The sequence below is a fragment of the Lipotes vexillifer genome, unplaced genomic scaffold, assembly GCF_000442215.2.
Source record: "Lipotes vexillifer unplaced genomic scaffold, Lipotes_vexillifer_v1.1 scaffold630, whole genome shotgun sequence".
Lineage (NCBI taxonomy): Eukaryota > Metazoa > Chordata > Mammalia > Artiodactyla > Lipotidae > Lipotes > Lipotes vexillifer.
This window is the reverse complement of record NW_006783793.1, coordinates 1-21,330: the sequence shown is the minus strand read 5'-3', so window position 1 is coordinate 21,330 and position 21,330 is coordinate 1. Positions and strand designations below refer to the sequence as shown.

Genomic DNA, 21,330 nt, shown 5'->3' with positions numbered 1-21,330 from the left:
AGGTTCCTGCCGCGCTTTCCGCCCGGCGTCTCGGCTCAGCGGCGCACCGGCGTGCGGCATGTCACGGCGACGGCACAGCGACGAGAACGATGGTGAGTGCCCAGGGCTCGGCCGCCGAGGCCGCGCCCAGGAGGGGTCGAGCTTTGGCTTCTTTGGTCTTCGGGTCTCGAGCGAAGGGATGGGAAGCTCTTCCCTCCGGGAGCGTTCGGGGAGCCGCGGAGAGAAGCGGGTGGTACAGCGAGAGTGTGGCCGGGCGACTTCTGAAAAGCCCCTGCTTCTCCCCACCCCGCCTCCTTCAGTCGTCGGCCGAGGAGCGGCCTGGTGGACCCCTGGTCTCTAAGGACTCTTCAAGATTTGGCCCTTAGGACCGCCGAGCAGGGAAGTACACCTGTGTCTGTGCCGCCGCCTCTTAGGGATAGTGATAGGGACCCACTCATACCCGTGTCTCGTTTTGACCCTCAAACTGCACCTAAAAAGGGCTCTCAGAAGACGAGAGACCTGATGAATCGCAATCTGAGCTCTCTCCTGTACCGGTCATCCGTCGTTTTGCCTTTTTCAAGCGGCAAGGAAAGAAATCGGTTTCTTATCCACACCCAAGAGGTCTCTAAAAAAAAAAAGATGTACGTAGGTTGTTGTGTTAGATTTTGAACTGGCCGTAAGCATATTTCCCTCGTGTAAGAAAAAGTGCCGGAAGACTGGAGAGCTTGTAGAGATTTAGATCTAAATTCCCATCTCCATTTGCATGGTTGCGCTCATGGGGATCATGGAGTTGCCATCATAAAAACCAAGAATAATTTTGCTAGTTAAAAATAGAAAAGGTGCTTACATTACAAAAATCAGCCAAGAGCACACATCCAAAAAATGAAAAACTAACAGTAAATCTGTTATTAATATTGTAGGGTATTGTTCTTTGAAAAGAGTGTAGTGTAGTGGTTAAGAGGCCAGACTTTGGAATCAGAGGGCTTAAGTTCAAAGCTGGACCCTGCCATTTACTTTGTGATCTTGCCCAGGTTATATCATCTCTTTAAACCTTAGTCTGTAATATAGAAGTAATGATACGTACCTCTCGGTTTTGTGAGGATTAAATGAGGTAACACATGTGACTAACTGCTCATGATGGTGTGTATTTTATCACCTGTTAATACTTAAGAGGTGATTAAACATTAGCAGATGTCGACAATGTAAGAAAAAGTACAGAACAGAACATTTGAATTAATTTTCTCCACTAACATTTTTCTCTCCTTGAATGTTGGGGCACTTTGGGACAGGAGCAGAATCCCACTAATTTAGTTTTAACAGTGAAATATCAGATTTCTGCTAGGGCATGGCTTGAGAGGATATTCTAGTTCAGCTTTCTCATCTGACACTTAAGGGTCTAAAATTTTAGTGTAATTAACATGGAGACACGATTAGCAGTGCCCAGGCACCAGTGAAAGCAAGTCCAAGGTTCTTGTCACTACACAGGTATTACTATGCTGCATGCTTTGATTTTTTTTTTTTTTTTTTTTTTTAAAACACAGGAGGCTTCTTGTATAATGTACATACAGGGCACAGAAAATAGTTTTCAGGTGCTTTGCCTTTGATTAATTAAAAACTTAATCTCCTAGAAGTCATCACTTGGGGTTTGGAGAAGTGGAGGCTTTTAAAGTTCTTCCCATTTTCTTTGCTCTTCTCATGCTTTCTCTACTCCTCTTCTTCTCTCTTCTAGGGCATCCCTAAAGGGAGAGACAATGTTTCCAAGGGGCAGCCTGGAGAATTGGATGTGAATATGTAGAAAAACAACTTTGGCTTTGGTTATTGGGATGCTGGCATAACTTTCTTAGGAGTTAGCTTCTGGCAGCTAAATCACTGTCCATTCGGGTCTTGCTGCAGGAACCTCAGAATAAATACGTAAAGACAAAACAAAATAAGGAGTTAATTAACCAGAGTTTACTATGAATAATATAGTAGTTGAGGGGCAGTTTATAGTCCCTCTTAGATACTACACCAAGTCTGGAACTTTTGTAAATTGCAAAAGTTTGGGTAATGAACAGCTAGGGTTTATCCTAAACAGTGATCTGAATCAAATATTTTAGATACTTTTCTTTTGGTTAAGCATCTACTAATTTTTTTAAAAACCAGAAATATTGGAAGCTTAAATACTGCAGAAAGCTATTTTAAAATAGGCTGAATTATTATTGTTGTATTAAATAGATGCATCTGAGCATTTCTGGATTATTGTCAGCTCTTAACAGTCACTGACTGCCGTGGCTTTTCATATGGCTTGACTAGATATAATAATGTATTCAACAAATATTTAACAGTGCCAGGCACAGTTCTAACTACTGACAGTACAGCAGTGGACAATATAAAGATTCCCTTTTACAGGCAGAAAACAATCAAGTAAATATAGTGTATCATATGGTGTTAAGTGCTATGGAGAAAAAGAAAACTGGGTAAAGAAAGTAGAGGCTGCTGTCCGGGAGGAGTTGCCATTTTGTATTGGTTGGTCAGGGAAGGCCTCACTGAGAATCGCATCTGATCAAAGACCTGCAGGAGGTGAGGGGGAAAACCACATGGCAGTGTGGGGGAAACGTAGTAGTCTAAGCAAATGGAGCCTCAAGTGCAAAGGCTTTAAGGCTAGAGTATTCCTATCATCCTGAAACAGCAAGGAGGCCAGTGTTGCTGTAGCAGAGTGAGTGAGGGGGAGAGTTGTAGGAGATAAGATCTAAAGGGTAGCAGAGGATCAGCTCACAGAGGGCAATTTTAAAATTGTATCTCTGTGCTGAGACTAGAGTGTCCTTGATCCAAGGAGATAAGTTCCGGAAGCTATACCTAGAGATGGATTTATAGACAAGGAAAGGAAAGTCCTAAATGGAAATTAATGTGTATGGATACTGTTCCAGTGCTAAATCTGACTCATTTCTTAGGCTCTTTAAGAATGTCTCTGAAGCTTTTCAGTTATTTTGGATATGCATACAATAGATGTTCAATATATTGCTTTGTTCTTTTAAGAAAGTTTTTAGGTTGTCCATAATCTTGGCCAAAACCCCATATTAGTCCCTTTTAAGCTACTTAGAATTAGGTCTTTACCTTTTAGATGGTGACTGTTCTTTTACCTAACTATAGAAAATAAAACGAATAGAAGGGGCTTCCCTGGTGGCGCAGTGGTTGCGAATCCGCCTGCCAATGCAGGGGACGCAGGTTCGTGCCTCGGTATGGGAAGATCCCACATGCTGCCTAGCAGCTGGGCCTGTGAGCCATGGCCGCTGAGCCTGCGCGTCCGGAGCCTGTGCTCCACAACGGGAGAGGCCACAACAGTGGGAGGCCCGCATACCACAAAAAAACAAAACAACAACAAAAAAAACCGAATAGAAGTGAAGGGATTTGTAATTCTGACGAAAAGTATAGTTTGTTTCAGAAGTGATGGTTAGGGCTTCCCTGGTGGCGCAGTGGTTGAGAGTCCGCCTGCCGATGCAGGGGACACGGGTTCGCGCCCCGGTCTGGGAAGATCCCACATGCCGTGGAGCGGCTGGGCCCGTGGGCCATGGCTGCTGGGCCTGCGCGTCCGGGGCTCCGCAGTGGGAGAGGCCACAGCAGTGAGAGGCCCGCGCACAGCAAAAAAAAAAAAAAAAAGAAGAAGTGATGGTTACTTCTTTTAAATCTGCAGGATCAAGGTGCTTTACTTTTCCCCTTCCCCTTGTTGTTATTGTTACTTTCTCTTTTACAGAGTTGGTTTTTGTTTCCACTTTGTGGGTCTAAAATTTTTTATAGTACATATAATTCTAAATAAGGATATAAGATGTGTAGTACAGTGTATCCATATAGAATAAGGATCACCTTACAGGCTAAAAATTATTTGGTGTATTAAGATTCTTTCTGATGGTTTTTTTGTTGGTTTTTTTATTTGACTGCATTGGATCTTAGTTGCTGAGCATGGGCTTTTTCTAGCTGCGGTGCTCGGGCTTCTCTCGTTGCAGAGCACAGGCTCTAGGCGCACAGGCTTCAGTAGTTGTGGCATGAGGGCTCAGTAGTTGTGGCTCGCGGGGTCTAGAGTGCAGGCTCAGTAACTGTGGTACACGGGCTTAGTTGCAGTCTTCCCAGACCAGGGATCGAACCCGTGTCCCCTGCATTGGCAGGTGGATTCTTAACCACTGTGCCACCAGGGCAGCCCCTTTCTGATGGGTTTTAATAGAGACTTGCTTCTCTCTTCTAGCCAAGGGTGTCAGAACGAAGTGCTTATGTGTAGCTTTAATTTACATTGTAAAACTTCTACTTAGTTAACGTGTTAATATAAAATTTGTTGTTGTTTTGGGAGCTACCTTAGATATGCTTTCTTGAGGGTAGGTGAAAACATTCAGCTCATTCCCAAGATTTTATTCTTCATTAAAGTGCTTTTTTCTACTTCCCCATGCTCTTGCCCACATTCTCTTGAGTTCAGTATCCTGTTACTGTGCATGAGTTCACATTGTGTCTGTATGTCCCCCTCCCACCCCTCTTTATATTCTCTCCAATATCAGGTGAGTGTGGGGCATCTCTTACTTCTTAATATTCTTTCTGCCTTTTCTCATTCTCCAAGCATAGTAAAAATGAGAAGGAGAAAAGAAGAGTTACACTTCAGAGATAGGACTGTATACCGTATTTTCTAGTTTTTCTTCAGAAATCCTACCTTCTCTCCCCACAGCAGTATTTTCTTCTTTTCAGTCTTACAAGAGGGCCTAGGAGGGTTGCTTTAAAGACTGGGGTATAATTCTAAACTGATTTGAGAACAAGCCAGCTGGATGGTTAATTTAGAGAGGGTGTGGAGGTGGGATGTGGGATAAAGGGTTTTGGCAAAGTAGATGGGCCAGAAAGAAAGGAACAATGGTTAAAGTTTTTTAAAAAACCTGCTCTCATTCAGCTAGTTTTTTAGCATCTGCATTCTGCCAGCCTTACCAGAATCTGTTTCTGAAGAACATTTAGTATATTCTGCTTTCTAAAACAGAGTTTCTCAACATCAGCACTGTTGCCATTTTGGGCTGGATTATTCTTTGTTGTTGGGAGTTGTCCTCTATGCAATGTGGTATGTTCAGTAGAATCTCTGGCCCCTGCCCACTGGATGACAGAGTTGTGACAACTAAAAATGTCTCCAGAGATTGCCAAGTGGCTCCTGGGGGACAAAAATCCAACCCAGTTGAGAACCACTGCTCTTGGAGAAGGCTATTTTAATGTCCTGGCTGATAGCTTATATAAACATCGCATCAAATATGTCATTTTTTTCAATGAATGAATCCTGGAAATAGAAGTCCTTTGTGTCGAATTTGGCTCTTGGGGTGGTGGAACCTTTATAGAGATCCTGTGACTTCAGTTTAATGTATATTTGAGAATCAAGGTCACTGATCACACAATAACACACATGTCCACAACTTTACACGGATACATATCTCCAGGAATACATCACAGCTGTCATGGTGCATGTGTATTATATTTTTATGGCATTATCCCTTCAAAACTATCCCTTCAAAATTCAGTGGTTATTTAAACCAGATCCTAATGATAATTAAGGGGCTGGGGGGGGGGTCAAAGCACACAGTGCTTTGCCCTATGGCCTTTTATAATACTTTGTTTGGTCCTATCTAGATAGTAATAGATCGGTTTTATTCAGCTTGAGTTCAGGTGGTAGGTAACTGAAGATCATTTCAGACATTGGAAAAAATTTTAACACCCCAAGCTTAGAATAACCAAGTGCTGTGTTTTATGAAAATCATTGTATTTTTCAAGCCAAATGTTCCAGTGGCAAGTAAGTAATTATGAACTCTGTAAAAATGGTTCAGTTCCTTTGGCTGTACAAGTCTGGAGAAGATTAAAAATATAACTTGCCACTGGATAATCCTATATCTGCAGATTTTCATTATTAATACAGATCTCCAACACAGTTACAGATTATTGCTTCCTTGTTCACATGCCATCCTAATAATCTAATTGGTGGAAGTTAAAAATTGAATTATACCGGGAGACTAGCCAACATTGTGTGCAGCAACAGCATCATGTTCCATATTTAACACCTTATTTGAAATTTTTTCAGCTTTATGTTAGTCCGCAAAAGGATATAAGGTGGGTATGTTGAGGTTTTAAACAAAATATTGGTAGTAAGAGATCACTAACAGCAAGACCGAAAATAGACAGTCCAGTGCTTAAGGATGATTTGTAGCACAGCTTCATTCAAATTGAATTCTTTAGTGACCAAAAGGACAGAGAGAAGACTGCTAATGATTTCAGAATGGTAGTTTTTACTTGTTTGCACAACTCTGAATGGCACCGTTTTTGAACATAATAGGATCAGTAAAGTACGGAACCAAGAGCTGGTTAAAGCAGGAAACCATAAAACATATACCTTTTCCCCACCGATTGTTTGATACAGTACTCAGGACTTTTCTTTGAGTATGTCGGCTGATTGTAATTCTCACTGGGATGAACTAGACCCTAGTGCTGCAAGGTCTGTAGGACCAAAACCGTTAATTGAAGAGTTAAGAGCTCAGACATTTGTGAAAACTAGTGAGGAATCCTAATGTTTTATGCTCCCTTTCCCATCTTTTGAAGTGTTCCTCTTCATACCTTTCTTTTTTAAAAGCTTTTCTTCCCCCTAATCAAGTCTTTTCACAGATTCAACTTGGTTTTTACACCCATATTTCATCAGTTTGCATAATTTTCATTATTAAAATAATGAGTACTACTGGCACCGACAGGTTTCAGGAACAAGTGACTAAGGATGAATAAACAACTCAAGTTCAAAGAATGGGAATAGCCATACATGAGTGTTACAGGGGGTCTTCTAACTGCTAGTGGTTAGCATGTTATGGGCACCTTTGCTGCCTATCCAGAGAAATGGACAGGGCTGCTGCATTGCATTGCTCCATGGGGGCACAAAAATCACAAAATTTAACATAAATAATGCTTCCTGGAATTATTGTGGTGCCACTGGGTATGGAGACTGTTGGTTGATCTAGCCTTGTCTGAGAAGTGGAGGGTCAGTTAAGTACTTCTACTGTGTGTAAATAGTAGGGCTTCTGGTACAAAAGTGATTATAGCATTAAAAAAGTTAACGTTTTTTGATAACAGATTCATCGTGTAATGTTCACTTTTTTACATTGTTGAAACAGGGGGACAGCCTCACAAAAGGAGAAAGACCTCTGATGCAAATGAAACTGAAGATCATTTGGAATCTTTAATATGCAAAGTAGGAGAAAAGGTATGATCAAAATAGGCAGAGACTGTGATGGGCTTAGGGTTGTAGTTGACTGTGCTTGATTAGTTTCTGCATCTGCAAACTCGATGATCTAAGTTGTGGGCAAAGTTTGTATTGCCATATATCTATATCCCAAAGTAAATGCATATTAAAAGCCTTGGAATGCAGAGAGTTAAATGTTATTAGTAATTTTCATAGAATATGAATCTTAGAAGGGACCTTAGGGAATAGTCCACTCAATTTAAAAGTGAAGACCAGGGGCTTCCCTGGTGGCGCAGTGGTTGGGAATCTGCCTGCCAGTGCAGGGGACATGGGTTCGAGCCCTGGTCTGGGAAGATCCCACATGCCGTGGAGCAGCTGGGCCCATGTGCCACAGCTACTGAGCCTGCCCTCTGGAGCCCGTGAGCCACAACTACTGAAGCCCGCGCACCTAGAGCCCATGCTCCACAACAGGAGAGGCCACCATAATGAGAAGCCCGCACACCACGGCGAGGAGTAGTCCCCGCTGGCCACAACTAGAGGAAGTCTGTGCACAGCAATGAAGACCCAATGCAGCCAAAAATAAATAAATAAAATAAATAAAATTAAAAAAAAAGTTTTTTAAATGTATTAAAAAAAATGGAGACTGAGGAAGTTCTGGATAGGTGAGGTAATTTGCCCAGTCATACAGTTAAGTGAATTAGTTAGAGAAGTAGAATAGAACCCAGAATGTCCTCCCATTTCTAATACTTGTTTTGCTGTCTTAGATTGCTTTTTTAATTTTATTCGTTCTCTTTTCATGGTTTTCTAAAGAATAATAACAACCTGAATTTATTTATACTAACCTGTCAGTGCCTTATGCGTAACTTTTTTATCGTCACCTAGAAAATTTTAATGCACTAATTGCTGAGTACTTGACAGATATTTAATATGCTGTCCTCTACAGAGTGCCTGCTCTTTGGAGAGCAACCTAGAAGGCTTGGCTGGCGTTTTGGAAGCTGATCTTCCTAACTATAAGAGCAAGATCTTAAGGCTTCTTTGTACAGTGTATGTATACAAAAGATTTATGAATCCAGGTGATAATGTATTATCTACTCTTAAATGCTTGTGAATGTTCAGAAGATGTGTTTATGTTCCATATGTCATCTGCTTTCATTCTGTGGGGAATTTGTCAAATGAAATGACCTTTTGCCCTTTGGTGAACTATTAGCGATAAATAGGATGAAAATTGAGCATTTTCTTTGTTTCGTTTCTTGGATCCTTAGAATCATTTGAGTCGACTACTTTTAAGTGAGAAAGTAGACAACTTCACATTCAGCGATTTTCTTTTAAGCATGTACAATTAAATATATATAATAGAGTTTAATTTATACTTTTAATCAGTAGTATCTAACATATTTGAGAACCAGTCACTCGAGTAACAATAGCCCTTCTTAGAAGGCTGAAGATACTTTTGAAGCTATGACATATAATAGGCATAATCTTTCTCTGAATTAGGTTAGCTAGAACGAGTATCAGCGTTTAATTTGTAAGGACATTAGAATGGGAAAAGTCTCACATGAAATCATGAAACAGTGTCTCCCAACAGTGGAATTAGCAATCCAGACTTACTCATCACTCAGGTGGACATTGGTCACTCTAAACTGTATGCTTTGCAAAGGAATATCTATGACTTCTGGATAAAGGAGTCTTCATTATGAAGGTGCCTTAAAATGTTATTTCAGTTATTTTAAAATAATGGGTTTTTTAAATTGCTTACAGTTCAGTTTTGAAATTTAAAAATGTACATACAAATTGAAACTATCAGTGGATTTTACTTTAACATCTCATAAAGTACAAATAATTTCAGATACAATTTTTTGAAGGAGTCTAGTTAATATTCAGGAAGACATGTCCTTAGACTAAGAAACTTAATACTAAGAAAAGTTATTTGGCTATAGCTATCCGTAGATTCCTTCTGTTCTGAAAGCATTTATTAGAATAGAGTAGATTTATGCTTAAACTCTGATGGAAGCCATGACTTTGAAGCAGGGGAGGGTTGAGGAGGAATGGTTATTATCAATGCAGTTATTTTTTTAAAACCTAAATTGTCCCTAACACTCTTCGCTAGGAACCTTGGGAAAATGCAAAAAGTATAAGAGAATCTGAACAATCAGGAGTGCCCATTTGCTTTTCTTTTTTGAGCTGATTTCTAAAGGCTACCTAAATTAGGGATCAACATTTGCTTTTTTCAAAGATTTATTACTGTAATCCTCTTCTCTGCTTTTCAAATAACTTTAAAGAAAATTAACACACTTGAGTAAGCAAACTGGATGTAAAGAAATCTTACTATATCACAGTACCATGTTAAAAATTCAACAATTTAACTGATAGGAACTGGTTTTAGTTCTGAATTTTTTCTAAGCAGCTAGAATAGGGTTTCTCAAAGTGAAATTCTGATCCCGTGACATTTGGTCGGCTAAGTTTAGAAATGTTGATTGCTCCATCTCCCCCTTTATGATTCTGCATTAAAGAAACCTGTTTCACTCAGCAATTGCCAGATATTTTACCATGGAAACCATTTTCTGTAGACCTGCTATTCAATTCCACTAAGCACATTGGAAGAAAAACTGGTCTAGTGTCAGTTATATCTATTTTAGTTTGATGACTTCACAATTAGAGTGTTTTACTTTCTTAACTCTTGGATTAACTGATTAGAATTAAAATGAAAAAATTGAGGGAGCCATGTCTGCAACTCTTCTCAATATTTTTGCCTTTTCTGACATAGTTTTAAAAACATAGCTAAATGTAATGCTTTTCTAAAGTTAGTAAAACAATTTAAAATTTTATATAGTATAAAATTCAGCAACTTAATGCTGTTGTTTTGGGATCTTCTTATTGTGCTGGGTTCTCAAATCAGTGCACGTCTGTTACCTGAGAAGTTGACAATTTATACAACATTAGTTGGACTACTAAATGCCAGGAATTACAACTTCGGTGGAGAATTTGTAGAAGCCATGATTCGTCAACTTAAAGAATCGTTGAAAGCAAACAATTATAATGAAGCTGTATATTTGGTAAGTTTTTTGTTTTTTTGGCTTTTGGGGAGCTTTTTGGTATGTTATGACTTAGTGTTGGGATGAAGGGGAGAGGTGAGCTACAACCAAATAATTTATCTTTTCTCTTGAAATACAGTTCCCCACTCACCACAACAGCTGCTCTTTTGAAAGCATTCTTTTTTTTTTTTTAATCTTTATTGGAGTATAATTGCTTCACAATACCGTGTTAGTTTCTGTTGCACAACAAAGTGAATCAGCCATATGCCTACACATGTCCGCATATCCCCTGCCTCTTGAGCCTCCCTCCCATCCTCCCTATCCCACCCCTCTAGGTCATCACAAAGCGCCGAACCCATCTCCCTATGCTATGTTGCTGCTTCCCACCAGCCAACTGTTTTACATTCGGGAGTGTATATATGTCGATGCTACTCTCACTTCGCCCACCCACCCCATGTCACCAAGTCCATTCTCTATGTCTACCTCTTTATTCCTGCCCTGCAACTAGGTTCATCACTATCTTTTTTTTTTTTTTTTAGATTCCATATATATGCGTTAGCATACGGTATTTGTTTTTCTCTTTCTGACTTACTTCACTCTGTATCACAGACTCTGGGTCCATCCACCTCACTACAAATAACTCAATTTCGTTTCCTTTTATGGCTGAGTAATATTCCATTGTATATATGTGCCACATCTTTATCCATTCATCTGTCGATGGACACTTAGGTTGGTTCCTTGTCCTGGCTATCGTAAATAGTGCTGCAGTAAACATTGTGGTGCATGTCTCTTTCTGAATTATGGTTTTCTCAGGGTATATGCTGAGTAATGGGATTGCTGGGTCATATGGTAGTTCTAGTTTTAGTTTTTTAAGGAACCTCCATACTGTTTTCCATAGTGGTTGTATCCATTTACATTCCCACCAACAGTGTAGAAGGGTTCCTTTTTCACCATACCCTTTCCAGCATTTATTGTTTCTAGCTTTTTTGATATTGGCCATTCTGACTGGCGTGAGGTGATACCTCATTGTAGTTTTGATTTGCATTTCTCTAATAATTAGTGATGTTGAGCATCTTTTCATTTGCCTCTTGGCTATCTGTATGTCTTCCTTGGTGAAATGTCTATTTAGGTCTTCTGCCCAATTTTTAACCGGATTGTTTGTTTTTTTGATATTGAGCTCCATGAGCTGTTTGTATATTTTGGAGATTAATCCTTTGTTTCATTTGCAAATATTTTCTCCCATTCTGAGGGTTGTCTTTTTGTCTTGGTTTCCTTTGCTGTGCAAAAGCTTTTAAGTTTAATTAAATCCCATTTGTTTATTTTTGTTTTTATTTCTGTTACTCTAGGAGGTGGGTCAAAAAAGACCTTGCTGTGGTTTATGTCCGAGTGTTTTTCCTATGTTTTCCTCTAAAAGTTATATAGTGTCTGGTCTTAACATTTAACTCTTTAATCCATTTGGAGTTTATTTTTGTGTATGGTGTTAGGTAGTGTTGTAATTTCATTCTTTTACATGTAGCTGTCCAGTTTTCCCAGCACCACTTACTGAAAAGGCTGTCTTTTCTCCATTGTATGTTCTTGCCTCCTTTGTCGTAAATTAGGTGCCCATATGTGCGTGGGTTTATCTCTGGGCATTCTGTCCTGTACCATTGATCTATATTTATGTTTCTGAGCCAGTACCATACTGTCTTGATTACTGTACCTTTGTGGTATGGTTTGAAGTCGGGGAACCTGATTCCTCCAACTCCATTTTTCTTTCTCAAGATTGCTTTGGCTATTTGGGTCTTTTGTGTTTCCATATGAATTGTAAGATTTTTTTGTTCTAATTCTGTGAAGAATACTGTTGGTAGTTTGATTGAATCTGTAGATTGCTTTGGGTAGTATAGTCATTTTCACAATATTGATTCTTCCAAACCAAGAACATGGTATATTTCTCCATCTGTTTATGCCATCTTTGATTTCTTTCATCAGTGTTTTATAGTTTTGTGAGTACAAGTATTTTGCCTCCTTAGGCAGGTTTATTCCTAGGTATTTTATTCTTTTTGTTGCCGTGGTAAACGGGAGTGTTTCCCTAATTTAACTTTCTGATTTTTCATTGTTGGTGTATAGGAATGCCAAAGATTTCTGTGCACTGATTTTGTATCCTGCAACCTTACCAAATTCATTGATTAGTTCTACTAGTTTTCTGGTGGCATCTTTAGGATTTTCTATGTATAGTATCATGTCATCAGCAAACAGTGGCAGTTTTACTTCTTCTTTTCCAATTTGTATTCCTTTTATTTCTTTTTCTTCTCTGATTGTTGTGGCTAGGACTTCCAAAACTATGTTGAATAAGAGTGGCAAGAGTGGACATCCTTGTCTTCTTCCTGATCTTAGTGGAAATGCTTTCAGTTTTTCACCATTGAGTATGATGCTTGCTGTGGGTTTGTCATATATGGCCTTTTTTATGTTGAGGTAGGTTCCCTCTGTGCCCATTTTCTGAAGAGTTTTTATCATAAATGGGTGTTGAATTTTGTCAAAAGCTTTTTCTGCATCTACTGAGATGATCATATGGTTTTTATTCCTTAATTTGTTAATGTGGTGTATCACATTGATTGATTTGCGTATATTGAAGATTCCTTGCATCCCTGGGATAAATCCCACTTGATCATGGTGATCCTTTTAATGTGCTGTTGGATTCTGTTTGCTAGTATTTTGTTCAGGAGTTTTGTATCTATGTTCATCAGTGATAATTGGTCTGTAATTTTCTTTTTTTGTGATCTCTTTTTCTGGTTTTGGTATCAGGGTGATGCTGGCTTCGTAGAATGAATTTGGGAGTGATTCTCCCTCTGCAATGTTTTGGAAGAGTTTGAGAAGGATTGGTGTTAGCTCTTCTCTAAATGTTTGATAGAATTCGCCTGTGAAGCCATCTGGTTCTGGATTTTTGTTTGTTGGAAGATTTTTAATTATGGTTTCAATTTCATTACTTGTGATAGATCTATTTATATTTTCTAATTCTTCCTGGTTCAGTCTTGGAAAATTGTACCTTTCCAAGAGTTCGTCCATTTCTTCGTGGTTGTCCATTTCATTGGCATATAGTTGTTTGTAGTAGTCTCTTATAATCCTTTGTATGTCTGCAGTGTCAGTTGTGATTTCTCCTTTTTCATTTCTAATTTTAATGATTTGCGTCCTCTCCCTTTTTTTCTTGATTAGTCTGGCTAAGGGTTTATCAATTTTGTTTATCTTCTCAAAGAACCAGCTTTTAGTTACATTGATCTTGGTATTGTTTTCTTCATTTCTATTTCATTTATTTCTGCTCTGATCTTTATGATTTCTTTCCTTCTACTGACTTTGGGTTTTCTTTGTTCTTCTTTCTCTAGTTGTTTTAAGTGTAGAGTTAGATGTTTATTTGAGATTTTTCTTGTTTCTTGAGATGAGATTGAATTGCTATAAACTTCCCTCTTAGAACTGCTTTTGCTGCATTCCATAGATTTTGGGTTGTCATGTTTTCGTTGTCATTTGTTTCTATGTATTTTTAAAATTTATTCTTTGATTTCTTCAGTGATCTCTTGGTTATTTAGTAGACCACTGTTTAGCCTCCATGTATTTGTGTTTTTTACAGTTTTTTTCCTGTAATTGATTTCCAGTCTCATAGTGCTGTGGTCAGAAAAGATGCTTGGTAGGATTTCAGTTTTCTTAAGTTTGCCAAGGCTTGATTTGTGACCCAAGATGTGAGCTTTCCTGGAGAATGTTCCATGTGCATTTGAGAAGAAAGTGTATTCTGCCACTTTCGGGTGGAATGTTCTATAAATATCAATTAGATCTCTCTGGTCTATTGTGTCATTTAAAGCTTGTGTTTCCTTATTTATTTTCTATTTGGATGATCTGTCTATTGGTATAAGTGGGGTGTTTAAGTCCCCTACTATTATTGTGTTACTGTCGATTTCTCCTTTCATGGTTGTTAGCATTTGCCTTATGTATTGAGGTGCTCCTCTGTTGGGTACATAAACATTTATAATTGTTATATCATCTTGGATTGATCCTTTGACCATTATGTAGTGTCCCTCCTTATCTGTTGTAGCAGTCTTTATTTTAAAGTCTGTCTTATCTGATACAAGTATTGCTACTCCAGCTTTCTTTTGATTTCCATTTGCATGGGATATCTTTTTCCATCCCTTCACTTTCGGTCTGTATATGTCCCTAGGTCTGAAGTGGGTCTCTTGTAGACAGCGCATATATGGGTCTTGTTTTTGTATCCTTTCAGCCAGTCTGTGTCTTTGGCTGGGGTGTTTAATCCATTTACATTCAAGTTTATTGTCAATATGTATGTTCCTATTACCATTTTCTTAATGGTTTGGGGTTCGTTTTCGTGGGTCTTTTTCTTCTCTTGTGTTTCCCGCTTAGAGAAGTTTCTTTAGCATTTGTTGTAAAGCTGGTTTGGTGGTGCTGAATTCTCTTAGCTTTTGTTTGTCTGTAAAGCTTTTGACTTCTCCATCAATTCTGAATGAGATCCTTGCTGGTTAGAGTAATCTTGGTTGTAGGTTTTTCTCTTTCATCTCTTTAAGTGTATCCTGCTACTCACTTTTGGCCTGCAGAGTTTCCACTGAAAACTCAGCTGATAACCTTATGGGGGTTCCTTTGTATGTTATTTTTTGTTTTTCCTTTGCTGCTCTTAATACTTTTTCTTTGAATTTAAATTTTGTTAGTTTGATTAATATGTGTCTTGGTGTGTTTTTCCTAGGGTTTATCCTGTATGGGACTCTCTGTGCTTCCTGGACTTGGGTGACTATTTCCTTTCCCATGTTAGGGAAGTTTTCCCCTGTAATCTCTTCAGATATTTTCTCACACCCTTTCTTTTTCTCTTCTTCTGGGACCCCTATAATTTGAATGTTGGTGCATTTAGTGTTGTCCCAGAGGTCTCTGAGATTGTCTTCAATTCTTTTCTTTCTTCTTTCTTTATTCTGCTCCTTGGCAGTTATTTCCACTGTTTTATCTTCCAGCTCACTTATTCATTCTTCTGCCTCTGTTATTCTGTTATTGATTCCTTCTAGTGTATTTTTCATTTCAGTTATTTTATTGTTCATGTCTGTTTGTTCTTTAGTTCTTCTAGATTTTTGTTAAACGTTTTTTGTATTTGTTTTTTGGTATGTTATGACTTAGTGTTGGGATGAAGGGGAGAGGTGAGCTACAACCAAATAATTTATCTTTTCTCTTGAAATACAGTTCCCCACTCACCACAACAGCTGCTCTTTTGAAACCATTCTTTTTTTTTAAATAAATTTATTTATTTTATTTATTTATTTTTGGCTGCGTTGGGTCTTCGTTGCTGCACGTGGGCTCTCTCTAGTTGCAGTGAGCAGGGGCTACTCTTTGTTGTAGTGCATGGACTTATCATTGCGGTGGCTTCTCTTGTTGTGGACCACGGGATCTAGGTGCACAGGCTTCAGTAGTGTGGCTCACGGGCTCTAGAGCACAGGCTCAGTAGTTGTGGTGCACGGGCTTAGTTGCTCACAGCATGTGGGATCTTCCTGGACCTGGGATTGAACCCGTGTACCCTGCACTGGCAGGTGGATTTTTAACCACTGCGCCACCAGGGAAGTCCCGAAACCATTCTTATTAAAGATAGAGCTCATTACCGAGTTCAGTGGCTTCTGTTAACTCAATCCTAGTTGACCTCCCTGTAACATGGATGCTTTACACTACCTGGCTTCTGCAGCACCACTCTTTTCAGGACCTCCTGCTGCCACCTACCTTCTATTCCTCAGTCTCCTTTTACTGGCTAACCTTCCTTTGCCCTTTAAATTTTTGTGTTTCCCAGAATTCTGTCCTCACTTCAGTTTTTTCCAAACATTTTCTGCTGAAGCATTCTCATTCTCTCTTATAGCTTCATAAACTACCTTTATTTTGATGACCTTCCCCCTTACCAACTCTAATCTGTATCTCCTGCTTCAGCCATTCTCCTGAGCTCCAGACCTTTGGTCCAAATACTACCTGGATAGCCCTAATGTATCTTGCCTGGAAGTCCCTGAATTAATGCATTCTTCATACCTCCTTTCCTGTACCCTCAGCCCAACCCACACAAGTGGTTGCTATTTACTGGATAGCCCGTCCAGAAACCTGAGCATTAATTTTTGTCTTGCCTTTGCCCTCTCATACTCTAAGCAGTCTCCAAGCCCTGTCTGTCCTACCTCCTAAATTTCTCTCCAGTCTGTCCCTTCTCCTTGTCTCCAGGGCCTCTAGTGTAGTTAATGCCTTCCTCATAATGTCTTAACAGCTCTTAACAGATCTTTTTGCATCCAGATTCTCTGCCTTTCACTTTATCTTCTGTAGCGGCACCAGAATGGTCTTCTGTAACTAGGCTCTGTTCATGTTGGTTACAGGTTAAAAACCTCAGTTCCTTCCCATTTTCTACAGTGGATAGTCTTCAAAGCCTGGTGCACAAGATGATGCAGGAAGTAAATATCAGAACTCTTACTTATCTTAAATGGAAATGGAATTAAGCCTTATTAATACATAACACATAGATTGACGGCCAACTTATATATAAGTAAATATTTATTTGTTGAGGTATGTGATCAAATTCTTTTCTACTGAGTACATAATCAAAAGAGTTTGGACACTCATCAAGCTATTAAGTTCAGATTCCATTAAGTCTGATCCTTCATGGTTGCCCCAGTCTTTCTCTTTGCCTCCCATATACCCTCCAGCTCTATCTGAATTACTTGCTGGTCGCTGAACACACCTTGTTTTTGAACCTTTCTGCCTAGAAGCCTCTCCTTGCTCTCCACGTGAGGACTACTTTTTTCATCCTTTATGATCTAGCCTGATTGTTACCTCCTATATGATGTTTCCCCCTACTCCCTTTGTCCCTATTTCTAGAACACTTTATCTTTTAGTATAGGATTTATCCATGTGGGTTGAGATTGTGCTTGTCCCAGTAGTCTATGAGCTCCCATGTGACAGAGACTTTAATAGTGCTCAGCAGTGGCACACAAAGGGCACCCAATAAATATCTGTTCATAAATTTCCATTTCTGTGGTCCAGCGAAAATTTTTTCACAGCCAAACAGAAAAGAAGATTTTTGGTTGTAATAGCTAGAATATTACAGTTTAGGTTCTTAGTTTAGTATAAATGTAAAGCTATAAATGCAGATTCCTGTCCTTCCTACAGTCTCTGTCACAGCTACTCAGCTCTGCTGTTATAGCACAAAAGCAGCCACAGACAACATGTAAACAAATAAGCATGGCTGTGTAAAAGTCGAATTGTGGACAATGAAATTTAATTTCATGTAATTTGTATGAATCAAAATATTCTTTTGGGTTTTTTCAAGCATTTAAATATTTAAAAACCATTCTTAGTTTGTAGGCTGCTTAAAAAACAGGCAGTGGGGGCTTCCCTGGTGGCGCAGTGGTTGAGAGTCTGCCTGCCGATGCAGGGGACACGGGTTCGTGCCCCGGTCCGGATAGATCCCACATGCCGCGGAGCGGCTGGGCCTGTGAGCCGTGGCTGCTGAGCCTGCGCGTCTGGAGCCTGTGCTCCGCAACGGGAGAGGCCACAACAGTGAGAGGCCTGCATACCGCAAAAAAACCAAAAAAAACAAACAAACAAAAAACAAAACAGGCAGTGGTCTAGATTTGGTCCTTGGGCTGTAGTTTTTCAGAACTGTGGTTTCAAACATTACAGAATTGCTTGTTTTATAATTATTATAAAGGACATTTAGATTTCATAGAAATTGTTCTCCCCACCAGGTCCGTTTTTTATCTGATCTTGTGAATTGTCACGTCATTGCTGCCCCATCAATGGTTGCTATGTTTGAAAATTTTGTAAGTGTAACTCAGGAAGAAGATGTGCCTCAGGTAAGAAAACCCCTTGTGCTGAATCTCGTCCATATAGTACGAGGAATTTTTCACTAGTAACCCTTTAGTAATAAAAACAGAAGATTAACAGTAGATTTATCACATTATAAATTCTTAATGTCTAAAAGTTAAGTCAACTGGTGTAATGGTGGGTTCTTGTGACATCTGTACATTAGTTAAATGATTCTGTCTAGTAAGAGTAAAGTTAATATATCTAAAAATGCTCTAAATGAGCCAGATGTCTTTGTTAAGTCCCACTGAATTGTGTCCATAGGATTTCATTCAGGAATAAATATAATATGAATGAAAATTCACTAGTACCTATTTTAAATGTATCTTTTAAAAAAAATTCTTTAGGTGCGCCGGGATTGGTACTTGTATGCATTTCTATCATCTTTGCCCTGGGTTGGAAAGGAGTTGTATGAAAAGAAAGATGCAGAGATGGACCGAATCTTTGCCAACACTGAAAGCTATCTTAAGTAAGGGCACAGCAGCTTGGTAATGATTTTGTGTCCCCTTAAGTTTTTTCAGAAGAATTTTGTTATAAGTTTCATTTTCTATTAATAGGTAATTCTTTGGATATTGTTAATATCTACTTAGTTACAATAAAGCTAAAGGAAGTCTAAAGATAAAAATCTGCTTTCTCATTACACTAAGGTACCTTTAAATGATTTTTTAAATGTTTTATATTTTTCAAAAGTTGTACTGTTTTTTTAGTAATATATAGATGTTTGCAAAAGAATGAAAGTAAGAGTATGAATATGCTAACATTTGAATGTCATTCCCCCTTTTTATACAAATGATAGTCCAGTATACACATTGTTATTCTATACACACTTGCTTTTTTTCCCCCTCTTAATATAGTTTGGATTCGTTGCATAAGATATTTAGCTCTGCCTCATTCCTTTTAACAGCTGTATGGTATTCCAGTCTTTTAATGTACCATAATTCCTTTAACTAGTCTCCTGTTGGTAGACATTGAGGCTATTGCAAGTCTTTGGCTATTTTAAACAGTGTTTCAGTGAATATCCTTGTACATAAGTCTTTATGTGCATGTACAAATATGTTTTGGGGTGATGTGAATTCTTAGAAATGGCATTGCTGGGTTGAAGTGTCTTTAACAATTTTAATTTTGATATTTAGTCAGATTGCCTTCCAAAGAGATTATACTCTTCCAAATGTTGTCTAAAGAGATTATATCAATTAGCCCTCTGCCAGTGATGTTTTTGAAACCGTGTATTTGCCTACATTTTGGCAATGCAATACATTATCAAAGATTCTAATATCTGCCAGTCTGATAGGTTAAAATGTTTCACTCCCTTAATTTGCATTTTATTAATTATGAAAGCAACTGAATATCTTTTCATGTTTTAAAAACCTAAATGTAGATTTTCATTCTTACCTTTAGAAGACGGCAGAAGACTCATGTGCCCATGTTACAAGTATGGACTGCAGAGAAACCGCATCCACAAGAAGAGGTAAATTGATTTCAGTCTCTTGTGATACAAGCACAGAGTAAATTCTTATCTCTGTGACATATTCAAATCATTCCATTTGTATACCTCAGCGGGGTTTTCACATTTCATATCAGGGGTTCAGCTCCTCATAGCCCTAGGCATATAGTGAATTTTGAATAAATGTTAGAATGTCATCAAAACATTCCCTATTCTTTGGGATTCCAGATATCATAGAGTTGATATATTTTTTATTTAAGTGCCCAATTTGAAAAAATAAGAGGTATCAGCCCCAGACAGACTTTATAAAATAATTAAAACTAAAACAGAAACTTAGCAGTATTCCTTAGTACTGTATTTAATTGTAAGTTAGCTTGCTTTTGTATCCTGTATTTTAGAAGGCAGTAGATTTTTGATTTTGTCTAGTCAAAATGTTATTTCATCTAGCCTCCAAATATCTATTAATTGTTAAAAATTAATCTGTCTTTAGTATTTAGATTGCCTCTGGGCCCAGATTCAGAAATTGAAAAAGGATCGCTGGCAGGAGCGGCACATCCTAAGACCTTATCTTGCCTTTGACAGCATCCTGTGTGAAGCACTGCAGCACAACCTGCCTCCTTTCACACCACCTCCTCACACTGAAGATTCGGTGTACCCGATGCCAAGGGTCATCTTCAGAATGTTTGATTACACGGATGATCCTGAGGTACATGCATGACCAACAAAAGTGCCTTTCAAAGCACCTGTGTTGTGTTGTAATTGTGGTTTAATCTTGTTTGAATTATGCCTATGGGACATTTTAATTTTGAGTTGTTTATTATCTAAGAGGGTCCGTGGCAGCGAAGTTAACAGTTTAATTCAGTGAATGGTATCACCTCATTATTCAAGAAATCATTTTTAGGCAGTGTAAATTGACAGCACGGTGTACAATTGAAGAGTGTAGTTTGAGAGGCCAAGTAGGTTTGGGTTTTAATCCTGGCTTAGTCATAGCCCAGCTGTGTGATCTTGAGTGAGTTATTTACCTCCCTACCTTAGTTTCCTAATGGAATAATAATAGTATATATCTCATAAAGTTGTAATGAGGATTAAATTATTAACACACATAAAGTGCATAGAACAGTATGTGACACGTGATGAGTGCTCAATAAAGTGTTTTTAATTTAAAAATCCCAATGATTAGTATAAGCTGACTTTATACTTCTTAAATATATATATTTTTTATTATGAGGTCAGGTTGTTGATAGCTATTATACTTTAGCAATGAAGAAAATGTAATTTTGATATTAACATTTGATATAAAAATTTACATTTTAACTGTGCTTTAGTTACTTTATACCTTTGCATTTCAATGACTGTTTTTTTGGTTTGTTTTTTTTTTAATTTATTTTTGGCAACGTTGGGTCTTCGTTGCTGCGCACAGGCTTTCTCTAGTTGCGGCGAGCGGGGTCTACTCTTCCTTGCAGTGCGCGGGCTTCTCATTGCAGTGGCTTCTCTTGTTGTGGAACACGGGCTCTAGGCACATGGGCTTCAGTAGTTGTGGCACATGGGCTCAGTAGTTGTGGTTCACGGGCTTAGTTGCTCTGCAGCATGTGGGATCTTCCTGGACCAGGGCTTGAACCCGTGTCCTCTGCATTGGCAGGCAGATTCTTAACCACTGTACCACCAGGGAAGCCCATGACTGTCTTAACTTTAATACCCAGGCAGCAAGCACAGTGATCACTGGGCTGGTTCTGAAAAGAAACTCGCCTGGCTAAAGTACTATACCTGTTGCTTAGTACATTCCAGTCAGCATAGAGCAGAGTTTCTTTTTTTTTTTTTTTTTTTAC

At 38.7% G+C, this 21,330-nt stretch overlaps 1 protein-coding gene across 1 annotated transcript; it reads left to right on the top strand.

Annotated features, from left to right (window-relative positions):
* Positions 1 to 8: 8 nt before the first annotated feature.
* On the top strand, positions 9 to 20,210 carry LOC103077724 (nuclear cap-binding protein subunit 1; the record flags this gene model as incomplete). The annotated part of the gene is made up of 8 exons (XM_007456386.1): positions 9 to 92; positions 7,119 to 7,207; positions 8,130 to 8,230; positions 10,083 to 10,239; positions 17,943 to 18,050; positions 18,408 to 18,529; positions 19,459 to 19,528; positions 19,995 to 20,210. Coding segments are annotated over exons 1-8 (897 nt in total), but the record flags the coding sequence as incomplete, so codon positions are not given.
* Between the last annotated feature and the right edge of the window lie 1,120 nt (positions 20,211 to 21,330).